We start from the raw sequence: 21,739 nt of genomic DNA, 5'->3' as shown, positions 1-21,739 counted from the left end.
GCATCAGGCACAGCATGGACAGCTGGGAAAGGGAGGGGATTGTCTTGCTGTATTCTGGTCTGGGGCGGCCTCATCTCAAGTCCTGTGTTCAGGTTTGGGTGTCACAATTTCAGAAGGACATTAAGCTATTACAGAGCATCCAGAGGATGGCAACAAAGATGGTGAAGGGTCTGGAGGGGAAGTCATATGAGGAGCAGCTGAGGTCACTTGGTCTGTTCAGCCTGGAGGAGACTGAAGGGAGATCTCATTGCAGTTACAGCTTCCTTATGAGAGGAAGAGGAGGGACAGACACTGATCTCTTCTCTGTGGTGACCAGTGACAGGACCTGAGGGAAGGGCCTGAAGCTGTGTCTGTAGAGGTTTAGGCTGGATATTATACAAAGGTTCTTCACCCAGAGGGTGGTTGGGGACTGCATCAGACTCCCCAAGGAAGTGGTCACAGCCTGACAGAGCTCAAGAAGTGTGTGAAAGCCTGTGCCTGAGTAGGTGAGCTACTATCCAAAGAGAGCCCAAGGTCCTCATGACACTGGCTCCTTTTTTTGGTGGGAATTCCATGCTGTGGTGTGGTTTTATTCAACTTGCCCACTTAGAGGGGTATTTGGGGCCTAGTGCAAGCTGTCACAGAAAAAGGTCAGTCCCGTGCGGCTAGGCTTTCCTCTAACCTTGGTCCCCAGCTTCCAAGGACACAAAGGACCAGGGAGCTGAGGTCGCTGCACAAGACTGAGACCAAAACTCCGCTATCGGGTGTCCAGAACTCACACTTCAGGTTTGACAGAGCTCTGCGGGAGTCCCCGAGCACCGGAGCCCATCCGCGCCCGGGCGGCTGCGGCCGGGCTGCCCGGCCGGGCGGTGCCCGAGGGCGCTGCCGGGTAACGGCGGCGGGGCAGCATGGCCGCCAGCGGGACGCGCTTGGCGCAGGAGGCGCTCGGCAACGCGCCGGGGAGGAGGCGGCCTGCCCTCGCTTCCTTCTCTGCCTTCAGCTTCGTCCCGCCCAAACGGGAAGGGCCTCCGGAGCTCAGCTATTACAACCGGCCGCACAAGGTGAGGGAGTGAAGCGAGCGAGCCGGACAGGCGGGGAGCAGCGCAGGGACCAGCTTTCCCCGTGGGTCTCTGAGCAGTGTAGACCCTCTGTTTGGACCCGGTGCAGAGCTCCGTGCTCATCATGAGCGACCTGGGCAGACAGGTGCCAAAAATTGTCATAGCATCATAGAATGATTTGGGTTGGAAGGGATCTTAAAGGCCATCCAGTTCCAACCCCCTGCCACGGGCAGGGATACCTTCCAGCAGACCAGGTCCTGTCCAACCTGGCCTTGAACACCTCCAGGGATAAGGCATCCACAGCTTCTCTGGGCAACCTGTTCTAGTTCCTCACCACACTCACAGGGAAAAATTTTTTCTGATACAGAAATGTGGGACATAAATCTCTATTACTAGGCTATCTAATGCCAAAATAACAAGAGTCACCATCAGAGGCCTTTGCAAAGTGCGTTGCTACTTGTGGATGACAAATGAGGGTAAGGTCTTTTCACTGGATAACAAGAAAAGGCAGAGACATTATTTCCCAGGGATTGAGGATGAATAGGCCACTTGGTATCAATGAAATGTGAGGCATTTTTAGGAGGAACTCTAGGAAAGGTGTCATCTGTCACTAGGGTTTGATGCAGCACCAGTGGATTTTGTTGTAACACACAGTCTTGGGAACCCTTTAATCAGAAACTTCTCTATTCTCATTTGAGGGAAAAGATTTTCCATGTGCATTGCATGAATTTTCTGCGTGGTCAGCTTTAATAAAATCACTAGAGCTACTCAAACCAGTAACCTATATATGTTACAGATACATAATATATGCCTCTGTAACTGAATGCTTCTGAAGGTGGTACGTTGCCACTCATTGTGTGGTAACTCAAGTGTGCTGGCAGGGAGCCTCACTCCTCACTCCTCACTGCATTATGTCACCATTGCTTCTCATTCTGTCCTCATATTTAAAATCAGAAATGAAAACAATCTTACACATTCTGGCTCACCTGAGCTACAGTTCCTGGGTGGTGAGCTTTTCTATGAAGTGTCATATGAGACATTGAAGTTAACCAGCTTTTTTCTCAAAAAAAAAAAGATAGTATAAAAAAGTTCTGAAATACCTATTATGTCAATGTAACATAGCAATGCTATGGCAATTTATAACAATAAATACAACCCATGAGTCCTCTCCTCACCCAAGTGACAAGCTGTTGAATGCACCAAGCACTGGGCAGCGCTGACTGGTGGTTTGTGAGAGTTTGCAGGTCCTGTGTCCCTGGGATGTGGGCAGGGTACAGACCAAAACACTGTGCTGGGTATTGAATGAACAGCAAATTTCCTGCATTGACCAGGTGGCCCTGCTAAAAGACAAGAAGATTTCTCTTGTGTCTCTTTTGTGTTGATTCCAACATTGCCTTGGCAGGGTGATCTGACCCAAAGGTAAGAAGGCACAGTTGGTGCCATCCTTCACAAAACAGTAGGGAGAGCACAACAAGAGTAAGGTAAGGGCAGGTCAGAGGGCTGGCATTGTGCCCTTGGAGCTGGTGGAGCTCACCAGACTGCACAGAATTAGCAGCCCTATGGCAGAGCTTTTCCTAGTCTGCTTTCACACTCACAACAGCCTGGTTTGTGGAAAAAAGCTGCTCCAGTGGCATGGAAACAAAAAGTGATAACAGCTGTTTAATAGGTTTCTTCACAGCCCAGGCCTTGGCCATAGGGGAGGAAGCAGATTCAACCCATTCTTCTGCAAAATTTAGGAATTAGACAAGTTGAATGTTTTTATTTATAGAGCAAAAGGAATCTAATTTCTTTTTGCAGCTTAAATACCTAAAACCAACCATGTATCAGAGACTGAAGCAGAGAGAAGTAGGAAGAAGATGGGCTCATTGCATGGCCAGAAGCCAGAAATTCCTTCCTTTTAATCCTTTGGTTGACAGTTACTCCCTGGATTGCTTTACATAAGTTACTGTAGCCAGTGTGCCTGGTGTTTCCTCTTCTGAGATGTGGAGAAAGCTATTACCTATTTTATGTGTGTCTGGAATACTAATGAATGCTTGCAAAGCATTTAGCTTTAGCAGCAGTACACAGAGGATGCCCACCCTGAGTGCACATTTATCATCAGCTCTGTGTGACTCACTCGCTCTGATGGGTTTAAGAAACAGCTTGATGCCACCACCACCACCACCACCCAGGCCAACCAAGTTATCATTTACAACAAAGAGAAACAGCAGCAGAATGTTATCAGTGTATTGAGCAAAGAAGTGTTGTCTCTACGAATCTGGCAGAAAATCTAAACAGATACCTGGGACAGAGCTAGTTTTAGGTATAATAGGTTGGCTGACTCCAAATTCCAGAAAGGATGAATTATCTGCTCTGACATGAGCAACAGGTAACACTTACTCTTTCTTACTCTGAAACAAGTAACAAATAATACGACATGAATACCAGCAAAGAGTGGTGAGTACGAATTAAATGCTCACTGAATGAAACTGGTAGTGTGGGGAGGAAAGGAGAAGCAAGGAAGCATGGAAATAATCATGGAGATGACAATCATTGCAGGGTGCTCTTGAACATGCCTGAAATCCTTTGAAGCTCAATGGTTTCTGAGTAGTGAAGGGGTAGATAGGTTAAATACAAAATAATCTCTCCTCTTGGCAGAGCCAGGTATTGGAGATACCTTTACGAACAAAGCCTGAAATTACAGCAGTGTCTCCCTAGTGCTCTTAACTATGGTTTCATTTTAATGGAATTATTTTAACCTTCTTTACCTGCCATGACTTGACTATATTTGGAGAATACCACTGTATTTTAAATACTGTAATTTGAAAATCTCAAAGTACATGAGATTTTAAAAGGTTAAATTGGACACACTGTAAAATTAGAGGACAAAAAAAAGCCCAACAAAATGCACCATTCTTTTAGTCAGCCATGCACAAAGCCATTGATGATTTGATGATCATTTTTGATCATTTTTGACATTTTTAACAGAATATCGACCCTTAATGAAGTTCAGTAACAACTGGCAGCATATTTCAGTAGGGGATTTTCTTTTTGTTTTTTTTTTTTTTTTCTTTGAAAAGTTTTTTTTTTAGTTTTGAAATTGCTTTGATTCCATTTATGAGATCTTCTTGACTGGATTTCACAAACACCTTTGTTAGAACAGCAGATCTTTTATGTTGCGTATTTGGAAGCAAACTATGTCAACAGTTCAGCAACAATATTATGGCTTGGGGTGTGCTTTATTTTAATGCCTGACATACGTGTGTCATGCATACCACTGGATCACAGGATTACCTCTGTGGCACATTTCTCAATTCTGCTCTAATCAGAAATTATGTTTACAGTGCAGGGTACCTTTGTCTATTTGAAAGCCCCTGTTTTGCTTTTACATAAATGTGCCAGATCATTTGACAAATACAGAAATTTAGGAAGGAGAATATTAAGTGCAGAAAATTAAAGAGATCAGATCAATTTCCAAAATTACAACAGATTACAGGAGGCGGAAAGAAGTAAATTGCCACAAGGGAAATTTCAGAGCTGAACGAAGTTAATATATAATACCACATGTCATTAGGTAATTTTGCAAACTATTCAAAAGGACTGGCCCAAACTTCCTAATGAGGTCAGTAATATTACAGTTGTCATCATCTAATGCAATATATGCACTATGTAGATATTGATTTGACTACATGTATTCTGTAATCTGTAAAGTAAAGCAATTATGTGAATTAGCCATTTTCCCCCTTTTCTCAAGACAGGAGATTTTTTCACCTATGATGCTGCTTTTGGAATACCAGACGATTATGACCAATATCTTCCACGATGTGACAGAAAACACGCAAAGGCTCATGGCCTTAAAATTAATGAGGAGGTAACCCTTTGATAAATTCATAATTATCTTTGTTTAAGGTGTTTTGTACTTTTTGACATGACTGGAAGCTCTAGGCATTGTTTTACCCCTTATAATGTAGCCCATATTGTGAGAAAGGAATTGGAAGGAGGACATCAGCCTTCAGGTTTAGGAGAAAGCATTATCCCATGAAGACACCCAAATTAGCTTGAAGACACCCAAATTAGCTCTTGCTCTTTCATATCCTGAAGATTTCCAGGTGACAAGACATATGCAAGTTAAAGCTAGGGGGAAGAGGCAAATCCTCTCTTGCAGAGTGCAGGGTGTACTGTGAACCATCTGTGCCCCTCAAGAGTTGTACTTCAGGTGGTTCTGCATTTATTTCTGTGGTGCTTAAAAACTCTTTTCCCTGAGAGGACTGGATTCAGAGGCCATGACTTCACTACTGTCCTCTGACACCCACCCTCTCTACACCAGCATTTGCTGTGAAAGCCCAAGTCTCTGAAACTGGTGAGTTTGTTAGGAAAACCTACACCAGATTACCCTGTGGGAAGGAAATTCATAGGGAGCTAGTGCAAAGGTGTGGTCAATCAGAACACATGGGCATACCTGGGAAAGGATGGGCAAGTGTTTGAGGCCAGCAGAATCTCTGTTTGATGTGCAGCCTGATAGGTAAATACTCCCTTGGGAACAGAAACACTATAATATATATGATAAATGTATGTAGATGTATTTTTGCATGCAGCATCTGAATAATACACATATATACCACCGTCTGTGTATATAGTTATATTTATGCATACACACACGAAACTGCACACAGAGGCAAAGGCTGTCATAAACCAAATGAAGTGCAACCACTGTGCAGTAATGACCTCAAAATCCCAATGAGTTCTTGAGATATTAGAGAGATGAGTAGGCTAGGGACGTAGGGATGGCTGCCTGCTTTGATGGTTATAGAGAAGGAAGAAGGAAGAATGACACAAGAGTTCAAATTGCTCTAACTTCTGTTCAATAAAATTGTTTTTTTCTGACAAAGCCTACTGCTTGGGATTCGTCTCACTAGCAGTTATATATGCCAGACATTTCTGTGCAAGTGTGTAGCCATAATGTCCTTCAACTCTATCAGACAGTGCAAGAAGCATTAGATGCTCCCAAAGGAATCCCAGGAGTGCCCATTAGCATCACCTGCTCATACCTAATAACTCAATTGCAAACTGTGTATCTATGTAAATGACTACTCCAATTAGAAATTAAACTTTTTATTTAAACAAAACAAAGACAACCTCCCTCCCCTAGTACCAAGCATATTTTTCAAGTAGGAAATTTGTGTAGAAAGTTCATCAATATAAAATTACAGGTTTTTACTGAGCTCTTGTATCAACAAAACTCACTTTCCAATTGGCTTTCTTCCTAGAGCAAACTTGTATGGCCCAGAATTCATACCAGCTGTGCTGGGCAGTGCACACAAGGGACTGTCCAAACAAAAAGTGTCCCTTAATCCAGCCCTTTAATTAGCATGGATACCAATCAAACCCACAGTGATTTAATACTACAGCATGATCCTCCTGCATGTCATGACACCCAACACTGTAACCATAACTAAGTGCAGATCACATACTCAATTCATCTTTATCACAGTGGCCCTCTCAGGCTTTATATAATAATAACTAAATTATACAATATAATAAATAAAAATACCACAATTGACATCTTTCTAATTCAACACTGAACACAGACAGACTGTACCCACCATAGCACACTGCTTTACCTGAGCTAGAAAAAAGCAAACCACTGCAAGTAAGCCCGTCATTTCCTGCAGGTAACCTGGCTGCACCCAGGGAATTCAAGAGTACAGTGAGAGATACTCGGTTTAGCTACATGCAGCTGAGTAACTGCAGTGGAGTGTGTGCTCAGGGCTGCCATTGCTGATTGCAAGTGCTAACAGTGCTAGAATTACACACTGCGAGGGCGGGCAGCAGGATGCTTCCCAGCCAACTGTTGGAAAATCTGAAACCCACTGAATGCCAAACCCACAAAGATGAAATGCCAGTGTGCACAGTCAGCACTGTGCTACCAAGGATGCTGAAAACTGATTTTAAATAAACTTATTTATTTAAAAGGAACACAAACTGTTGGAATTACATACTGCTGCCTGTCATTAGCACTGTAAACCCTGAATTTCTAACAAAGTCTTTCTTGATGGTACAAAGATTTTTTAGTTTCTCATTTTTCAGCATTTATCCACAACTAGGGCAGGGGAGGAAATTATCTTAATTTTGCCTGCCAGTCTTCTTGACTTGATTTTCATTCTGCTGGGGTTAAAAGTTGGTGTACTGTATAGCTTTTAATAGGGTAGAGTAAGGTGGGCAGGAGAACTGGGAGATAAATGGTTGTTTTGAAATGAGCTTTTGTATTGTGTGGTTTAATTAGTTAGTTAGTTAGTTTGTTTGTTTGTTTTTAAAAAGTGTTTACAGCATCTTTCCAAGAATCTCAGGTTCTGGCCATGAGGCTGGAAATGTCTCTCAGCTGACTGCCCTGCTATGAGATCCCACCAATCAGTGCTCCCACCAGCATCCTTGCAGGACATAAGTGCTGATTTGTTCAGGCTTGTGTCTGTTGTAGCAAAGTAGTCATTTGCTTGCACTTGAACTATGGTGTGGCATCTGCATTTTGATTTGTCTGTTAGATACTATGTGTATTATAAGACAAGAAAAACACATTGCAGACCAAGGCTTACTATGTTATTCAGTGTGCAAATACACAAGCAGCTGGATAAATCTGAGACCTTTGGCTAGGGAAAGAAAAACAAACAAATCCTGTCTTTCCCTTCTGACTCTGTAGCTCCCTGTTGCTCTAACACAGGAAGGAACTGCAGATTCAGATAGTGATTGCACAGCCACTTAAAGTGCAGCTTACTAAGAACAAGCTTAAAATCTTTTCTTGGTCAGGTTGTTTTTCATCAAGTCCACTTTCCATCATGGCAAAGCAGATATTTCTGTAATCTTACAGCTACAAGTATTTTTAGTAAAACCTTTCATTGTGCAGAAATAAAGTAGTGTATGCTTTATTTCCTTCAGGGAAAGCTTGCATGGGCTAGTGGTTGCTCAGGGTTTTTCTTTAGACTTTGATTTTTTTCATGCTGTGCTTTCACTGAATTGTGCAAGCAGGGTAGGTGTTCCTGTAACAGGGGGCACAAATCTCTCCTGTTTTTCAAAAGAATCATGAAACTCAGTGCACAAGAAAAATAAAAATAAAATCAGTGTTTTTCTAGCATTTAGTTACCCAGTAATCACATGGTATTCATTTAGTTTCCCAGTAATCACATGGCAATCACATGTGTATGTCTTTGTGTAAAAAAATTATCAGTCCACAGCTCTGTATCTTATCATCTTGTCATCTAGTGACACATTCATGTTTTACTAAGATAAAAATAACATAAAAAACTAGGGGAGGGATAGAACAGTAAGGGTGCTAAACAAATACACATGCATATTGCAGATGCTGTACAGTTGTGTCAGTTATTTTACCCCTGGTCACAGCACATTTAGCAATAGAAAACTGCCATGTTTTTTATTCACCCTGTGATTTTCTTCTAAGGCGACTTTTGTGTTTTCACAGGAAATGGCAAGAACTGTTCCTGTGCTGACATCTTCAGAGTATGGGAAGCGCATAGATAAGCTCTTAGACCCACCAACCAGAGAGCATGCCAGGGTTCATAGCCTGCACGCAGCAATCTATGGGGAAAGCAGCCACCCCGCTCATTAAAAAACCTTCTCCAGGCCTGGATCCATGGGAAATCTCTTGTATCTCTCATCACCAGCAACATTTAGCTGGGAAAAAGCCCAACACTTTGAAAAGCAATGTGGTGCTTTTGCCTTTTTCTCTACAGTTTATTTAATGAGAATTATCTGGATTAAAAATAGGGTGAAATAGCAGCTGCACTTTTTCTCATGCTAATTAAAATACATGTCTTACATTCTCATAAAATCTCATAAAGGGCAGCACCAATAAGAACTTTTTAGGCAGTAACACTGGGAATGAGACCTGTTGGGTCAAAAGCTGAGTCTGCAATTCTGGGCACTGCATCTACATAACCATTCACAGACCTAACATTTTAAACAAGCTTGTCTCTCAAGGTATCAGTAGTCACGGATTTTTCAATCCTTACAGAGTTGCTAGAGAATTGTGAGACCTTGTTTTATGTACACAAAACCTGAAATGGATATTCAGCTCAGAATTTTCAAAAATGTATGGCCTTATGTGCTTAGCAGCTTCACTAGACTTCAAGTGGAACTCAAGTTAAAAGGAGCTTCTGAGCACTTGGCATTTGAAGAGACAAAATCTGGATTTAGCTGAATTCAGACATTCATTTCACTGACCCACTCTAGGAATGGCATCTGACTGATTTAACAAGAAAAATCATCATTGGTTCTGTATCGAATCTGAAAAAAATGGGAACATAGACTAAAAATACTAGCAGAACGAGCACTAATTGGTAGAAGGGGTGAAAAAAACAAAAGGATTTGAGCAGTAGCCATTTAAAAAGCATATTTAGCACAAATGTCTAAATCTGATGAAACATTTGATGCCTTGTACTTTCACAGAATCCAGTACTTTAATTTTAAGGTAATTTCAGGAGGAGTTTCTCCTGCAGAGTATGCATCAGTTTGGTTCTCAAGAGCTATTGATCCTATTGTTATTTAAGGCTGAAGCAGTGTCGTTCAGAAAGGAGCAGCAAGCTTGATCATAGCAGGAAAAGGACTGGAAGTCCACAGCTGTCACTGACACTGGTTTTGTCAGGTATTTAGACACAGGAAATCTGTGTCATTGGTAAATGCAGTGAGACACCTAGTGGAAAAAAAAAAAGAGAGAAACAAAAACCTTCTAAATATGGGACCTGAAAAAGTACTAAATTAGGCAATCAATAGCACTTGTTTGGCATGGTTTGAGAAGCAGAGCACATAGAGCAGCCCATTCTGAGAGGTGTTTGTTACTTTCATTATTCATGACCTGCAGTTCTGTGACAGTGGTCACAGGGGTCTTTGGATGAGGGAAGAGATGAGGATTTGACTCCATATTTCAGAAGGCTTGATTTATTATTTTATGATATATATTACATTAAAACTACATTAAAAGAATAGAAGAAAAGGTTCTCAGAAGGCTAGCTAAGCTAAGAATAGAAAGGAATGAATAACAAAGGTTTGTGGCTCGGACAGAGAGAGAGCCAGCTGTGCTGTGATTGGCCATTAATTACAAACAAGCACATGAGACCAATCACAGACCCACCTGTTGCAATCCACAGCAGCAGATGGCCATTATTTACATTTTGTCCCTAAGTCCTCACAGCTTCTCAGGAGGAAAAAAATCCCAAGGAAAGGATTTTCATGAAAAGATGTCTGTGACACAGTTCTTCTACACTCAATGGGCTATGGACAAAAGGACATTAATAGCTACATTCCTTTCCAAAAATAATCACTTCACTAAACAAATTCAGCAGCATTAAATGAAAGGAATCATAGTAAGAACCAAGGGAGAAGGAAATGTTTTCTAATACCACAATGCTTTTCCAAAAATCAGTATCAAAGTTATACCAGTGAAGAATGAGATGGAACATGGCCATATTCTTAGCAGGTTATTTTTACTTTGGGACAGTCAGTACAAATTGCTTTTTTGAAGTAGCCTTACTATATTTACAGACCATCTGTGTTTGAAAAACTATTGGAAATCAAATTTGTTTGAGAATACCACCACCTTCTGGCCTGTGTGAGAAATAGGCATCACTTCCACCAAAAACATCCTAACACCAGTTTGAGTTTTCCAAAATAATTTCTTTGCTTATGTCACACCCTTCCCATCTGTACTCACTTTGGAAGGTCTTTCACAGGTTGTTCCTCCCACTACTTGTTTCCCATTCAGTTCTGAATGGTTCACTTCTACCTTCAGTGCTCAGTCTCAGAACAACACCCTGACAATTTCTTCTGTATGAGTGATAAGTTCCTTATAAACATTTACAAAGCCATTTCAACTCTCCTTCAACATCTTTCTTGCTAGAATGACAAATTCTTAGGTTATTGATGTTCTGATCTTACTATTACACATTGGAAAGTACCTTTTGGCACTCCCTCACCTGTCAGTGTTGACATACTACTGTGAGGAAGAGTTTTATACATGCAACAAATTAATGGACAGTGTATACAATGTAAAGCATATTCTGCATCTGGATTTTGCATCCAGTAGTTTGTTGGGGCAATTGACAGACACCTGCAACTCACAAATTATTGGAAGGAAAAACTGGCCACATTCTCTATCTACTGGTGAAATACACAGAATGTCAGTGATGTGAAAGCTTCACTTTTTTGTATCAAAACAACAATGAAACTCAAACTAGGTAATGCTGGGAATTCTGCTTTGCTACTCATAAATAGTAGTTCCACACAGAGAGGAAGCACAAGACAAGAAAATGTGTTACATGGCAGTTCATCAAGAACACATGATATAATCAGAACTAAAGTTTTCCTGTTTTCCCTTCATCATCTGCAAGGCAATGTACTGACCCAAGTTAGTGCACTTGTTCTGGCTGAAGTGGGTACTGGTTCTCAGTTCCAGAATTTCTGTTCATACATAAAAAAGGGCTGCCATGGGACACGGTTCTTCTGAGCTTCAGAGCATAGAGTTTCTGTAACCCAGAGGAACTCTGGAGCACATACATGACCCCATTTAGACAATTCAGCTAAAACTGCCACCAAAGGCAAAATGACAAATAGAATATATCTGGAACATTGGGTGGCCCCACAGAGACAGTTGTACAAGTCCATATCCTATGGCAGCTGTTACTTTACAAAATGAAGCAAATCCTTTTTATTAAAAATCTTCTCATTTTCTGTAAGGCACTGCTATTTATTGAACAGCACTCTGCATCTCTTAAGTAAAACCAATAAGCCAATACTGCTTCTGTAACTACTTCAAATTTTAGTTTTATGAAACACTTGGGAAATTACATGAGCAGTGGTACGTAAATTGCACAATTTCTTTTTATACTGTCAAGAAAAGCCTTGATTAGTAGGTATTCTGTGGGCATATTCTGTAGATCCAGACTGGCCAGTATCCTTCAGCAGTCACACGTGGCTGCTTGCAGCTGTGAATTAGAATCAGTTAAAAATACAAGGGAAAAGAAGCACTGCCTGTCTGGCACTTATATCTGTACACTTGTAATGAATATTGATACAAATCTTAAGAAAATATTATGCTCTTTATTACTCTTTACATGTCACTTGTTCCAAATATTGGAAGGTTTCACACTCAGGAGCTCACATTTTCTGAGGTAGAGTTACTTAGAAAAAATAGTTTTTCTTCCATGCACAGAATTTACACTTTGTAGTATAGAAGGTCAGCCTGTTATCCAGTAGTATTCTCCAGTGTCAGTTGCTGAGTCCATATGTACAAGGAAAGATTTTTTTGTGTAGATAATCTGCTATTTTTCTGGTATTTTGTAGACTTTCTATCTCAAAAAATGGAATCTGGAAACAAACCAGAAATGATTGCTGAAAATACCTTTTAATAAACAACTGGGTAAGACTGATGTTCATTAAGCAGTTGCAAAACTACACATTAAATACTTATTTTGTTTTAAAACTAAAGATTTAATCCTAAATGTACTATTGATCCATAAATGACCTGAAGAGAGATTACTATTAAAAAAAAAAAGAGTGATATTTCTAACAGTTTAAACTAAGCTAAATATTATGAAGTTAGGCTTATGTAATAAGTGATAAGTGAAAAATAAAATCTCAAGAAACGAACAGTTTTCATTCAAAGTATGTTTCAAGAAAAATATACTTCTATTAATTCAATAGTCAAAATAAAGGTTATACTCTGTTGTGAAAATATTTTCACAACTGATACAGATCAGCATTTTTTAACTCTTTTTTTTAAACTCCAAACCTTTTAAAAAAGTATTTAATTAAAAATTCCAATTCTAATGGACTCTTACATAACATTTTCCTTTAATTCAAGATTTGAATCTTAATCACTGAAGAGAAGTACTCGTTCAAACAGCAACTATGTGGCAAAAAACACAGACAGAATACACTAATTCATCCAAGGAAGAAAAAGGTAGTTCCGTACACCCTTAAAAAGCAAAAACTAGGCAGAGAGAACGCAATATAGAAAGAACAAGACTATATCTGCTTTAGGAATTAATTGAAACTACAGTTTAAAGTATTGTAAAATAACTTTTTGCTTGTTTTCTTAGAGCAAAAGTAAATCAGTGTCTTTATACTTTACCTGCACAACTTCATAACCAAGTAACTGAAGGTGTCTCTGTTTAATAGCTTCTTCTCCCAACAGATTGTGGCTATGAGCACAAAATCTATTTTGACCATCAACACACAGGGCAATTCTAAAATTAAGCATAAGTGTAATATCAAAAAAACCCCAGCAAACCCACAACAATCAGTTATTTTAATCACCACAACTACTGCAGTTCCTAAGAAGCATGAGACAATACCTCCCTCTTAGAACTCGTGTTATCTAGTCCAGGATAATTCAAATCACCCAGTTTAAGGGTGGGAGATGAAACCCTGAAACTTAGTGAAACTGATCTGAAAAGCTTTTTTATTTGCTCTGAACAAAAATTACCATGCAAGTTAAAGAGAGGTTTTTTTAATGCTATGATTAGTAAACTGTTTTGAATTTTTCTAGAAAGAAAAACGTAAAAAAACTTGCCTCAGCTAGAAAATATTTCAGCATCTAAATATATTTAACTTAGTAATTTACCTGTTAAATCCAGTAGAGTTTAAATTAAGTTCAAACTATGTCTGTTTTAAGTTAAATCTGAACATATGTTTGGCAGCATGTATTGTAACAATATTTTTTCTTCTGGGTGATAAAAATCCCAGCAACTTAATTCAAGGTTTTTATATCTACTGTTAAAAAGTTGCTTAAATTTTCAGTATGTTAAGTATACTGTGACTTTATTTACTTTATAAAAGCTACTACTTAAAAAAACCCCAACACTGAAGCTCATTCTTAAGCATGGGTTCTCGGAAAGAACCTGTATTAGTATCTGAGTCCTGTAAATGTGAAGGTGTCCTGGTTTCAGCTTAAACCACAACAGAAGAGAAAGCCTAACCTCTACAAAGACTCTTGCTTTGTTCACACTGCAGTTACAATTATCACACAGGCAGGTTGCTTAACTTTGTATCCAAGGCTTCCCACAGTAACCCTTCTTTAATAAACTGTTAAACACCTATGTATTTCTCAATGAAAAAAAAAACAACCTGCATCTGTAGTAAATATCCTTATTATTCAGGATTCCTTGCAGAAGTAAATTTGTGAACTCAAATCTGTTAAATCAGTGCAAATACACTCGGTTAGAATTTAGTTTTAATTTGAAAATTAATTCCAGAATATCAAAACAGATTAATCCAAATAAGGATCACTTGAATCTGTCATTGAGTAAAGAAACCAACTGTCTGACACTGCATAGTCAGGTGACAAAACAATGAGCAAAAGATTGTTAATCTTGTCCTTCTGCCAGTGGGTTCAGTGTGAGACCTGAACTTTGTTGAAGTCAATGGCAAAACTGCAAATAGCTTAAATTTAGCCAGTTTTTCACCCTGGATACTCTTTCCTAGTGTAAATCAACATTTTACCAGTGGTTTCTTTTATTCTCTTACCGTCTGTGTACTTCTTCAAGTTGGGCTGCAGGTAATACAAAACCTTCTTCATCTAATTTAATCTCAATATCTTGTGTAGATGAAAAAAGAGAAGTGATATTAAACGTCATTTCTTACAACAAACTTTCTACTGTAATTCTCATCTTCTCACAGTTGTTTTATTAAACAACTATAATACTATCACCATTTTTTTTTTGAATCACAGAGGCTGGCAAAAGTTGTGTAGACTTAACACAAATGAGTGATAATTAGTAACAATTCAGCCTTTTATGATGCTAACAAAGAAAGTAGTATTCCAAGTCCACTCAAAACTGTAATATAGTTAAATGGTGCTTTGCTGTGCTAGCTGGGGTTTCTGGAATTTTGAGGGCTTTGGGGAGAGACACACTCTCTCCCTCTTCTAGCTTCAACATCCTCATGAAAGCTGACACACAGAGTGACTTTGTAATCATCCCCCTTTTTGATTTTTTAAAAATCTCTCTGACATCCATGGTGTCCAAGACTCCCTTCCCTCAACATCTTATCATCCACCCCTCCTGGGCACACGCCTTTCCTCATCACTGCCTTCTGTTTCCTGCTGCACACAACACTCAGCTTTGCTCACTCCTGTCTCACCAGGCACAAACTCCCACCAACTGTGCTGTCAGCAGCTCTTGCTGAGGGGAGAGGAGCCCAGCTGAGCAGGGCACACAGCTGACCACCTTCCTTTCTCTACTCACCACTAAAGCAGAGAGTTTTCAGTACAGACTGGCTGCCTAAATACCAATCTGCAGTGCTTTTATCTCCATTTTCCTTTCTCTGACTCTAAAAATTATTTATTTAAAGTTCCCAAATTTCAGATCTTTTACAGAAATTGGTATCCCAGTTTACTTTTTCTGTATTTGCACAATTTAGGCTGCCCACAAAGGAAATGATAGTTTTGACAACATACACACACATACTTAATTACTAATCTAAAGAAATTATACTTACCAACTACATAGAAATATGGTGTTGATACCTCTGATGCAAAATATATTCTTTTTTTCAGTAAATCAAGTAATCCTGTCTTCACCCTTTTAAAGAGGTGAACATCCAGAGAACTCTGAGGTGTAGGAAAGGCCTTTACCTGGTACTTGGAAAGGAGTTTTGGACCCTAGATAGGGACAGAAGACCAAATCAAAAAAGGGAGATAACATTTTTGTAATTACCTCATATTAACATAGCAAAATGTATTCTGTGCATTTCAAAGCCAAGTCTATTGAGAGACCTACAGTCTGAGGTATGATTTGCTGGAAACTTAAAATCACCCAAACAACCACCAGAACATCCTCAGGAAGCTTCAATGCTATCATGTTCATGAGAAATGCACAGCTGTCTCCATTCATACAAATATATCAAGTCATTCAACCAGGTAGAAATGCTCCATATTTTCATCAAGGAAAATTGGTTTGTCTAATTCCAAAGCGCTTTATGGGAAATACGCACAACTGAGTGAAAGCAGGGCCCTAATGACCTTAATCACCTCTTGTTAACATCACTTCTGGTTTCACATGTACTGTACCTCATAAAATGGGCACTCCAGGGTGACAGTCAGAAAAAGCTGGGTTAGCTGGGACATTACAACTCTGTTCAAACCAGGTGGCTGAGCTGAAACAACAACATTCAGGTTTTCAGGAGCAGAAATATGTATCTTCCATAAAGTATCTTTACACAAACCATAATACTTACCAACGACAGAATTAGAAATTAGGAAAAATTATTCAGTATGATATGCAGAAAAGCTACTTAATCATTAAAATTCTCAGCATTTGTTTAAACTAACAGAAAGATCAGTATGAAATTAAACAGGTAGAAAAATGAGAAAATTATTTACAGAAATATCAATACAAAAATACAAAACTAGCAAGATCTTAGTTAAAACTGCCATATTTTTTCACAAAAAAAATGACCATCCAAAAGATGCATGACATTCTACACAGAAGAATAAATTTGAGTTGAGGTATTAGATAAATATCTCCTTCTTATAACCACTTTTCCCCAAGTTATAATCCCAGGTTCTTTCTCACAGTTTCTTGTTTCTTTTTTTTTTTTTTTTTTTATCTGCAAGTTGTGGATAATACCAAAAAATTTCTGGAGATGTATCTGCTTTGAAAAAATCAACTCCTTCAGGTATTTCATGTTGTTGAAAAATTAAGTGACCAAAACTTCTAATCATTTTGAAAACTTTAGCTTAGTTTTATTTGTAGAGCAATCTTAGCTGAAATCTTATTGAGTCAGTCCTCTTGCTGGCATAGCTTACCTCTCTCTACAATGAAATGCTTTGAAATGCTAAAAAATGCTTTCGTATCAAATATCAAAATGATGTGTTATTCATAATAGATTTGTGTCCAGAAGCATTGAAATATGCAATAATTAGGGTCAAGAACAGGCCACCACATGGGGGATGTTCTAGCATCATGTATAAGACAAGGACAAACATGGGGAACACCAGGTCACATTTTTTTAGAAAACTGGAAGGATTAACTGAAATAATTCTTTTAAGGAAATTCAAGTCTTAAAATTCAAGTTTTAAAACTGTACAGTGCAATTTTCAAACTCAACTAAATGACATACATGAAAGACAATGGCAACTGTGACAAGGAAGCATCAGCCTTTGGCCTTGTGATCACAATTTTCCAGCCACTTCAATTAGGTCACTGCTGATTTGACAAATTAAATTGATAAAAAAATAGGTGCTTGACAAGAGACAAACTCCATAATAGAAACAAATGTGGAACATCCTGGGAGAAATTCTGCTCCTTACCTTGAAGCTTTTGCAGAAAATAGGGACTAAATATTTTTGGCAGGAAATTTATCGGGTAACGTTGAATAAGGACACACGAGTGTAGCAGGTTCAGCAAGGTGTGAGGCTGAAAGTGCCTCAGGCGGGTACGCAGCACAGTTTCAAGCTTCCTAAACAAGGAAGAAACACTTGGAGGGAGGTAGTTAAGAGTCCCAAATGGGATAACATATGCAGCAATCTGGTCAGTGGTAAGTCTGTCAGCACTGGAAATGAAACCTTCTGCCACTGCATCAAAGATGGGCTTTGAAAGGATCATCTTTTTGCAGCAATACTGCATGACCTTGCTGACCGTTTGAGGATGCATAGTGTGGATGGACTTGGGGACATGTCTTTCCAGTGCCTCTGTGAAAATTTGCATTTTTTGACCAAAGTATAGGAAAGCTTCCAGTACATTTACCAGTTCATGATCTGTGAAATAGGGAACATGCTGCACTGAATGTTTACACAGTGCAGTGACTAAGAGAACTGCCTGAGTCTGATGAAGAACCACCAGTGAATTCAGTATTACACTTACAAAGTTTGGGCTCAGCTGGGAAACTGCATGTAAAGTGACACCGTTCAGTCTGTTTAGCAAGCTTTGCCATTGTTTCCCTTCCCTCACAGTCACTTCCAGTATCTTATAAACCATTACTATTTCCCTGGGACTCCAACTCTTAACGTCTCTTTCTTGCATGTGGTTCACAATTTGTTCCAGCGTCGCAGAGCTTGGGCCTTCTAATTCGAGCAAACTCTCTCCAAGAGCACAGAGATGTTCAGCAGTCAGCTGTCCCCTGCCAAGCCGCTCCTCGCTCTCCGAAAGCAGGCTTGTCATCAGCGTGCTCTGCGGGTCTATACGCAGATTTATCAAAGCCTGCAAGGCATTCAGCAGCCCCGTGTTTGACAGTTTTGAGGATTCAAATTCAAACTGGAAGCACAATGCCCTGAAAACTTCATTCTCTAACAGTGCAGGGTTTTTAAGACCATTGTCATCCACCTCAAGTTCAGAAATCTTCTGCAGGGCTGCTGAGGCCATTGTATCAGACATGGCTTCTAGAGAGCTAAGAAAATATAAAATCTCTTTTGATGTACAAAGGCTGTTCAACCTCTTGAAAAACGATTGCTCATCCATCCACACATTATTTGATTTAGTACAGTTCCTCGTATCTCCACAAAGATGCACAGCTTCATTAACAGAAAGTGACTGCATCTGCAGTTGTACATGCTTTTTCCTACAAAACGTATACTGAGATTTATCTTCGACACACATCATCCTCATGGCCACAGAGCTACAGTTTTGGGGTTTTCGCTGCCCACTGATGAAGTTCAACCTTCGGCTTAGGGTCATCAAAGCAGACCTGCTCGCTGGTGTGCTGGATGAATACAGCTGGAAGCTTTTTCGGCTAATCAAAGCCATATTGAATCAAGTGAGTTCTGAAATGATACCTAGGGGGAGAAAAACAGATATGTAGTCTGCAAAACCACCAGGGTCACTAAAATGCAGAAAAAAAACAACCCCAATCCTTTTGATGACTGGAAAAATGGGTATGATCCCTCTCCCCGAGCACAGAGAGCAGAAATGCTGGGAACGGCGATCCCCGTGTGACAGGCTGCCCCGTGTTCCCGCAAGGACACGCCGGCAGACGACCACGAGACTTTGCCCGCCACCCCTGCGGCCGGGGCGACACCGGCGTGGCCCCTCCATCCCCGTCCGCCCCAGCACCTACTGCTGCTAGTGCCGCTGCCGCGGGCCGGGGCCGCGCCGCTCCGCCCCGGGGGACACCCGGCCGTGCCGGAGCACCCAGCCGTGCCGGGGCACCGCGGCCGCCTCACCTCGGCGGCCATCACGAGCAGCGCGGCGCCTGCCGGGACCTTCCGGCGCCGCCGCCCGCCCCGGCCCTGCCTCCTCCCCTCACTGCTGCTGCTGCCGCCGCCTCCGGCCCGGCCCAGCGCTGCCCGGGCACTCGCGGAACGGGGGCTGGCACTGGCCCTTGCTTGGAAGCGGGATTCGTGTCCGTGTCACCGCGTCCTCCAGCGCAAGTACTGCCGTTCCCTGCTCGGGGGACACCGGAGCCCGGCGGAGTGGGTGGGCGGGGCGGAGGGTGTATATTTCGGTGTTATATTTTTCTTGGCCCTATAGTGCTTCTGGGCAAGTCGCAAGCTGTTGAAAAAGTGGCTTGGGAATGGCTTCGTGGCTCAAGGCACGGTGCCACAACCTGGGTTAAAGCCACAGAGGAGTGCGTGAAGCTCTTCTGGTTACTGACAGAAGACGTTCTTCTAACTTTCAGAAGGGTGAAACTCCTCCATGTGTACAGCTCAGGTTGAATGAGGATCTAAGGAGTTTATCCCTCGACTGATGACATAGTTAGCAGTGTGTGCACTGACGTTTCTTGCTTTTTTTCCCCGGTCCCTGGCCGCGCAGTTCATATCTGACAGAGCAGCTCGGTGACGTGCGTGGTCTGGCCTTGCCGTGCAGCTGCGGCACTGCTGGGGCAGCACGTGTGGTTGGTTCAGCGGCATTCCTGCATGGATTCTCCTACACTCTGTTGCCTTAGGGAGCCACTGGACTCCCTGCTATTCTTCCATGGACTGTTAGCTCTCTGACTTTTCCAAGTATCGGATCAGGAGAGCTGTTGTTTGGAATTTCATTCTTAGTTTCCTGTTAAGCCCTGGTGTGATGCAGCAAATCACAGGTCGTGTTCCCAGCTTAAACATTGTATTTTGATGTGTGTCTACCACTACGATAACGTGTTAAAGGCTGCTGGTGTGGTAGTACTATTAAAGTTATAGGGATTCTTCAGAAAGCTCGATAGCTCATGAATTAGCTTTTTTCCTTCTTTATTCCAGTTGAACTTGTATTGTGTAAGTGGAATTGGCGTAGCATCTTTGAAGAGTGTATAGAACAGCAAAGCAAGAACAGTGTGGGCAGCATGCTCGTCTGAGAGCAAGTGTTTTCCTGGTTTATGGTTGTTCATCTGCAGGTAGGCATGACTGATTTTTCTCTTTGAGCAACGTCACTTGGCAGTCTGTGCACAAAGATCTTATGGTTGATGACAGAGAGGAGATGTGTTTGCAGGGTGAAACTCTTCAACTCGTCCAGTTTAGATCAAATCATGATCAAAGGAATTTATTAGTGTATTGTTGACATAATTAACTTTTAGGGAATTAAATAAACTAGTCAGTTAATTGAATTATGTATTTAAGATTAATAGCAACAATGCAACACATGTAACACTAAGCTCCCAGAAAACGTTAATAAATGCCACAAATATATAAACAGCTTTCTGTATCTAATTCCAAGGAATTGTCTAATTGTGTTCTCTCCAATTGCCACAAGGATGCATTTGCACTGTTGCATACACATACAGTACCCTGTCTCAGGAGGTCTTGCATGTGCATCTCCAGCATCATTGGATCTTCTGGCTGTGTGGGTTGTCTTGTTTCCACATGCTGTCTGTGAGAGGTGCAGTTGCTCCAGATTTTGTGTCTTCATACAACCTACTGGACCATTCACCAGTGGAAAAAACTTCTCTTTAGGTTCACATATATGTACCGAAAATGTGTGTGGCTACTTTTTGCACCCTTTATTGTTGCTATTCTAGATGGAATAGAAAGCTCACAATGTCTTACAGGAATCCAGGCTGCTCTGCCTGACCTAGGCAGAGGTCTGTTAGGGGTCTGTTAACATAGCACTGTTAAGGCAACATCTGACCATGTCAGACCACATCTTGGCTGCTGTTCCTTCTGTTTCCCTCTCCATTTCTCCTGCTGTTGCAAATTTTTGTGTTTCTCAAACATTAACAGCTTCCCAAGCTGACTCTTGTTCTAACAGACTTGTTGGTAATGCCTGGGCTATAATGTTGGCAGCTTACCCCTCAGCTTTTCTTGTATAGAAGGTTTCTGTGCTATGGTGTGATCTTTGTGGGATCTTATTATCTTTCTCCCTTTTTGAGGTGTGAGGAAGAGTGTAGTAATGAAGTGCTGCTTTGTCTTTTTTGGTTTTGTTCATTTGTGGTCGGGTGATGCCACCTGCTGCCAAGAGGGTTAGGTGAAAACACAGCACATGACCAGGATGAATCTGTATTACTACAGGGATCTGAGAGTATTTAAACTGTATTTATGCTATTTTATATGAATCATCATAATTAGCACATTTTTTCATTTGGAAAAGGAAGGTGAAGAATCATTTTGAGCATTGTTTTGTTGTATGCACCTTCTGTGCACACATTCACATAAAACCAGTTATGTAAATGAATTTATTTAAAGGTGGCTGTTAAGGTAATTACTTATAATTTTAGATAATATATGTAATTAATTTAAAATGAAAACTAAAATGGAATTTTCTTCTACACAGTAGAAGAAAATGCAATTAAAACCTCAACATTTTATAGTA

The 21,739-nt window shown here is 40.7% G+C and overlaps 3 protein-coding genes across 6 annotated transcripts in view; 2 read left to right on the top strand and 1 right to left on the bottom strand.

Moving 5' to 3' along the window:
• Positions 1-887: 887 nt before the first annotated feature.
• Positions 888-8,657, top strand: CFAP90 (cilia and flagella associated protein 90). Its single transcript, XM_036395774.2, has 3 exons — positions 888-1,040; positions 4,771-4,887; positions 8,488-8,657. Exons 1-3 carry the CDS (start codon positions 888-890, stop codon positions 8,632-8,634), a joined length of 417 nt encoding a protein of 138 aa, XP_036251667.1. The 3' UTR covers positions 8,635-8,657.
• Positions 8,658-12,099: 3,442 nt separating this feature from the next.
• FASTKD3 (FAST kinase domains 3) lies at positions 12,100-19,287 on the bottom strand. Of its 3 annotated transcripts, none has more exons than XM_036403165.1 (7): positions 19,180-19,287; positions 17,332-18,792; positions 16,090-16,175; positions 15,519-15,681; positions 14,547-14,616; positions 13,153-13,267; positions 12,100-12,386 (listed from the first exon to the last, which is right to left on the bottom strand). In XM_036403165.1, the coding sequence occupies exons 2-7, from the start codon at positions 18,761-18,763 to the stop codon at positions 12,288-12,290; spliced, it is 1,965 nt and encodes a 654-aa protein (XP_036259058.1). In that variant the 5' UTR covers positions 18,764-18,792; positions 19,180-19,287; the 3' UTR covers positions 12,100-12,287. The 3 variants fall into 3 exon arrangements, with proteins under 3 accessions (XP_036259058.1, XP_036259066.1, XP_036259049.1); XM_036403173.2 differs by lacking the exon at positions 19,180-19,287 and adding an exon at positions 19,070-19,168; XM_036403156.1 differs by lacking the exon at positions 19,180-19,287 and adding an exon at positions 19,074-19,168.
• A 3-nt stretch (positions 19,288-19,290) lies between these two features.
• Positions 19,291-21,739, top strand: part of MTRR (5-methyltetrahydrofolate-homocysteine methyltransferase reductase) — a 28,588-nt gene continuing 26,139 nt past the window's right edge. Inside the window, exons 1-2 of one of the 2 annotated variants that reach the window (XM_036403125.2) lie at positions 19,291-19,386; positions 20,194-20,327. Coding sequence is in view for 1 of the 2 variants with exons in the window: in XM_036403143.2 (XP_036259036.1) it covers positions 20,310-20,327 (18 nt within the window). In the remaining variant the exon portion in view is untranslated. The remainder of the gene's footprint in view (positions 19,387-20,193; positions 20,328-21,739) is intronic. The other variant, XM_036403143.2, reaches the window with a different exon arrangement.

Source organism: Molothrus ater, chromosome 1 (assembly GCF_012460135.2).
Source record: "Molothrus ater isolate BHLD 08-10-18 breed brown headed cowbird chromosome 1, BPBGC_Mater_1.1, whole genome shotgun sequence".
Taxonomy (NCBI): Eukaryota; Metazoa; Chordata; class Aves; order Passeriformes; family Icteridae; genus Molothrus; species Molothrus ater.
This window is presented reverse-complemented; position numbering and strand designations above follow the sequence as displayed.

What these genes read in the sequence shown, in the direction of transcription:
- FASTKD3 (XM_036403165.1), bottom strand. Translation starts at nt 18,763, where the DNA reads ATGGCTTTGATTAGCCGAAAAAGCTTCCAGCTGTATTCATCCAGCACA. An exon ending in TGGAGTGCCCATTTTATGAG is followed by an intron (nt 15,682 to 16,089) that starts GTACAGTACATG and finishes GTCCCTATCTAG; the next exon opens with GGTCCAAAACTCCTTTCCAA. An exon ending in ACCATATTTCTATGTAGTTG is followed by an intron (nt 14,617 to 15,518) that starts GTAAGTATAATT and finishes CATCTACACAAG; the next exon opens with ATATTGAGATTAAATTAGAT.
- CFAP90 (XM_036395774.2), top strand. Translation starts at nt 888, where the DNA reads ATGGCCGCCAGCGGGACGCGCTTGGCGCAGGAGGCGCTCGGCAACGCG. An exon ending in ATTACAACCGGCCGCACAAG is followed by an intron (nt 1,041 to 4,770) that starts GTGAGGGAGTGA and finishes CCTTTTCTCAAG; the next exon opens with ACAGGAGATTTTTTCACCTA. An exon ending in GCCTTAAAATTAATGAGGAG is followed by an intron (nt 4,888 to 8,487) that starts GTAACCCTTTGA and finishes GTGTTTTCACAG; the next exon opens with GAAATGGCAAGAACTGTTCC.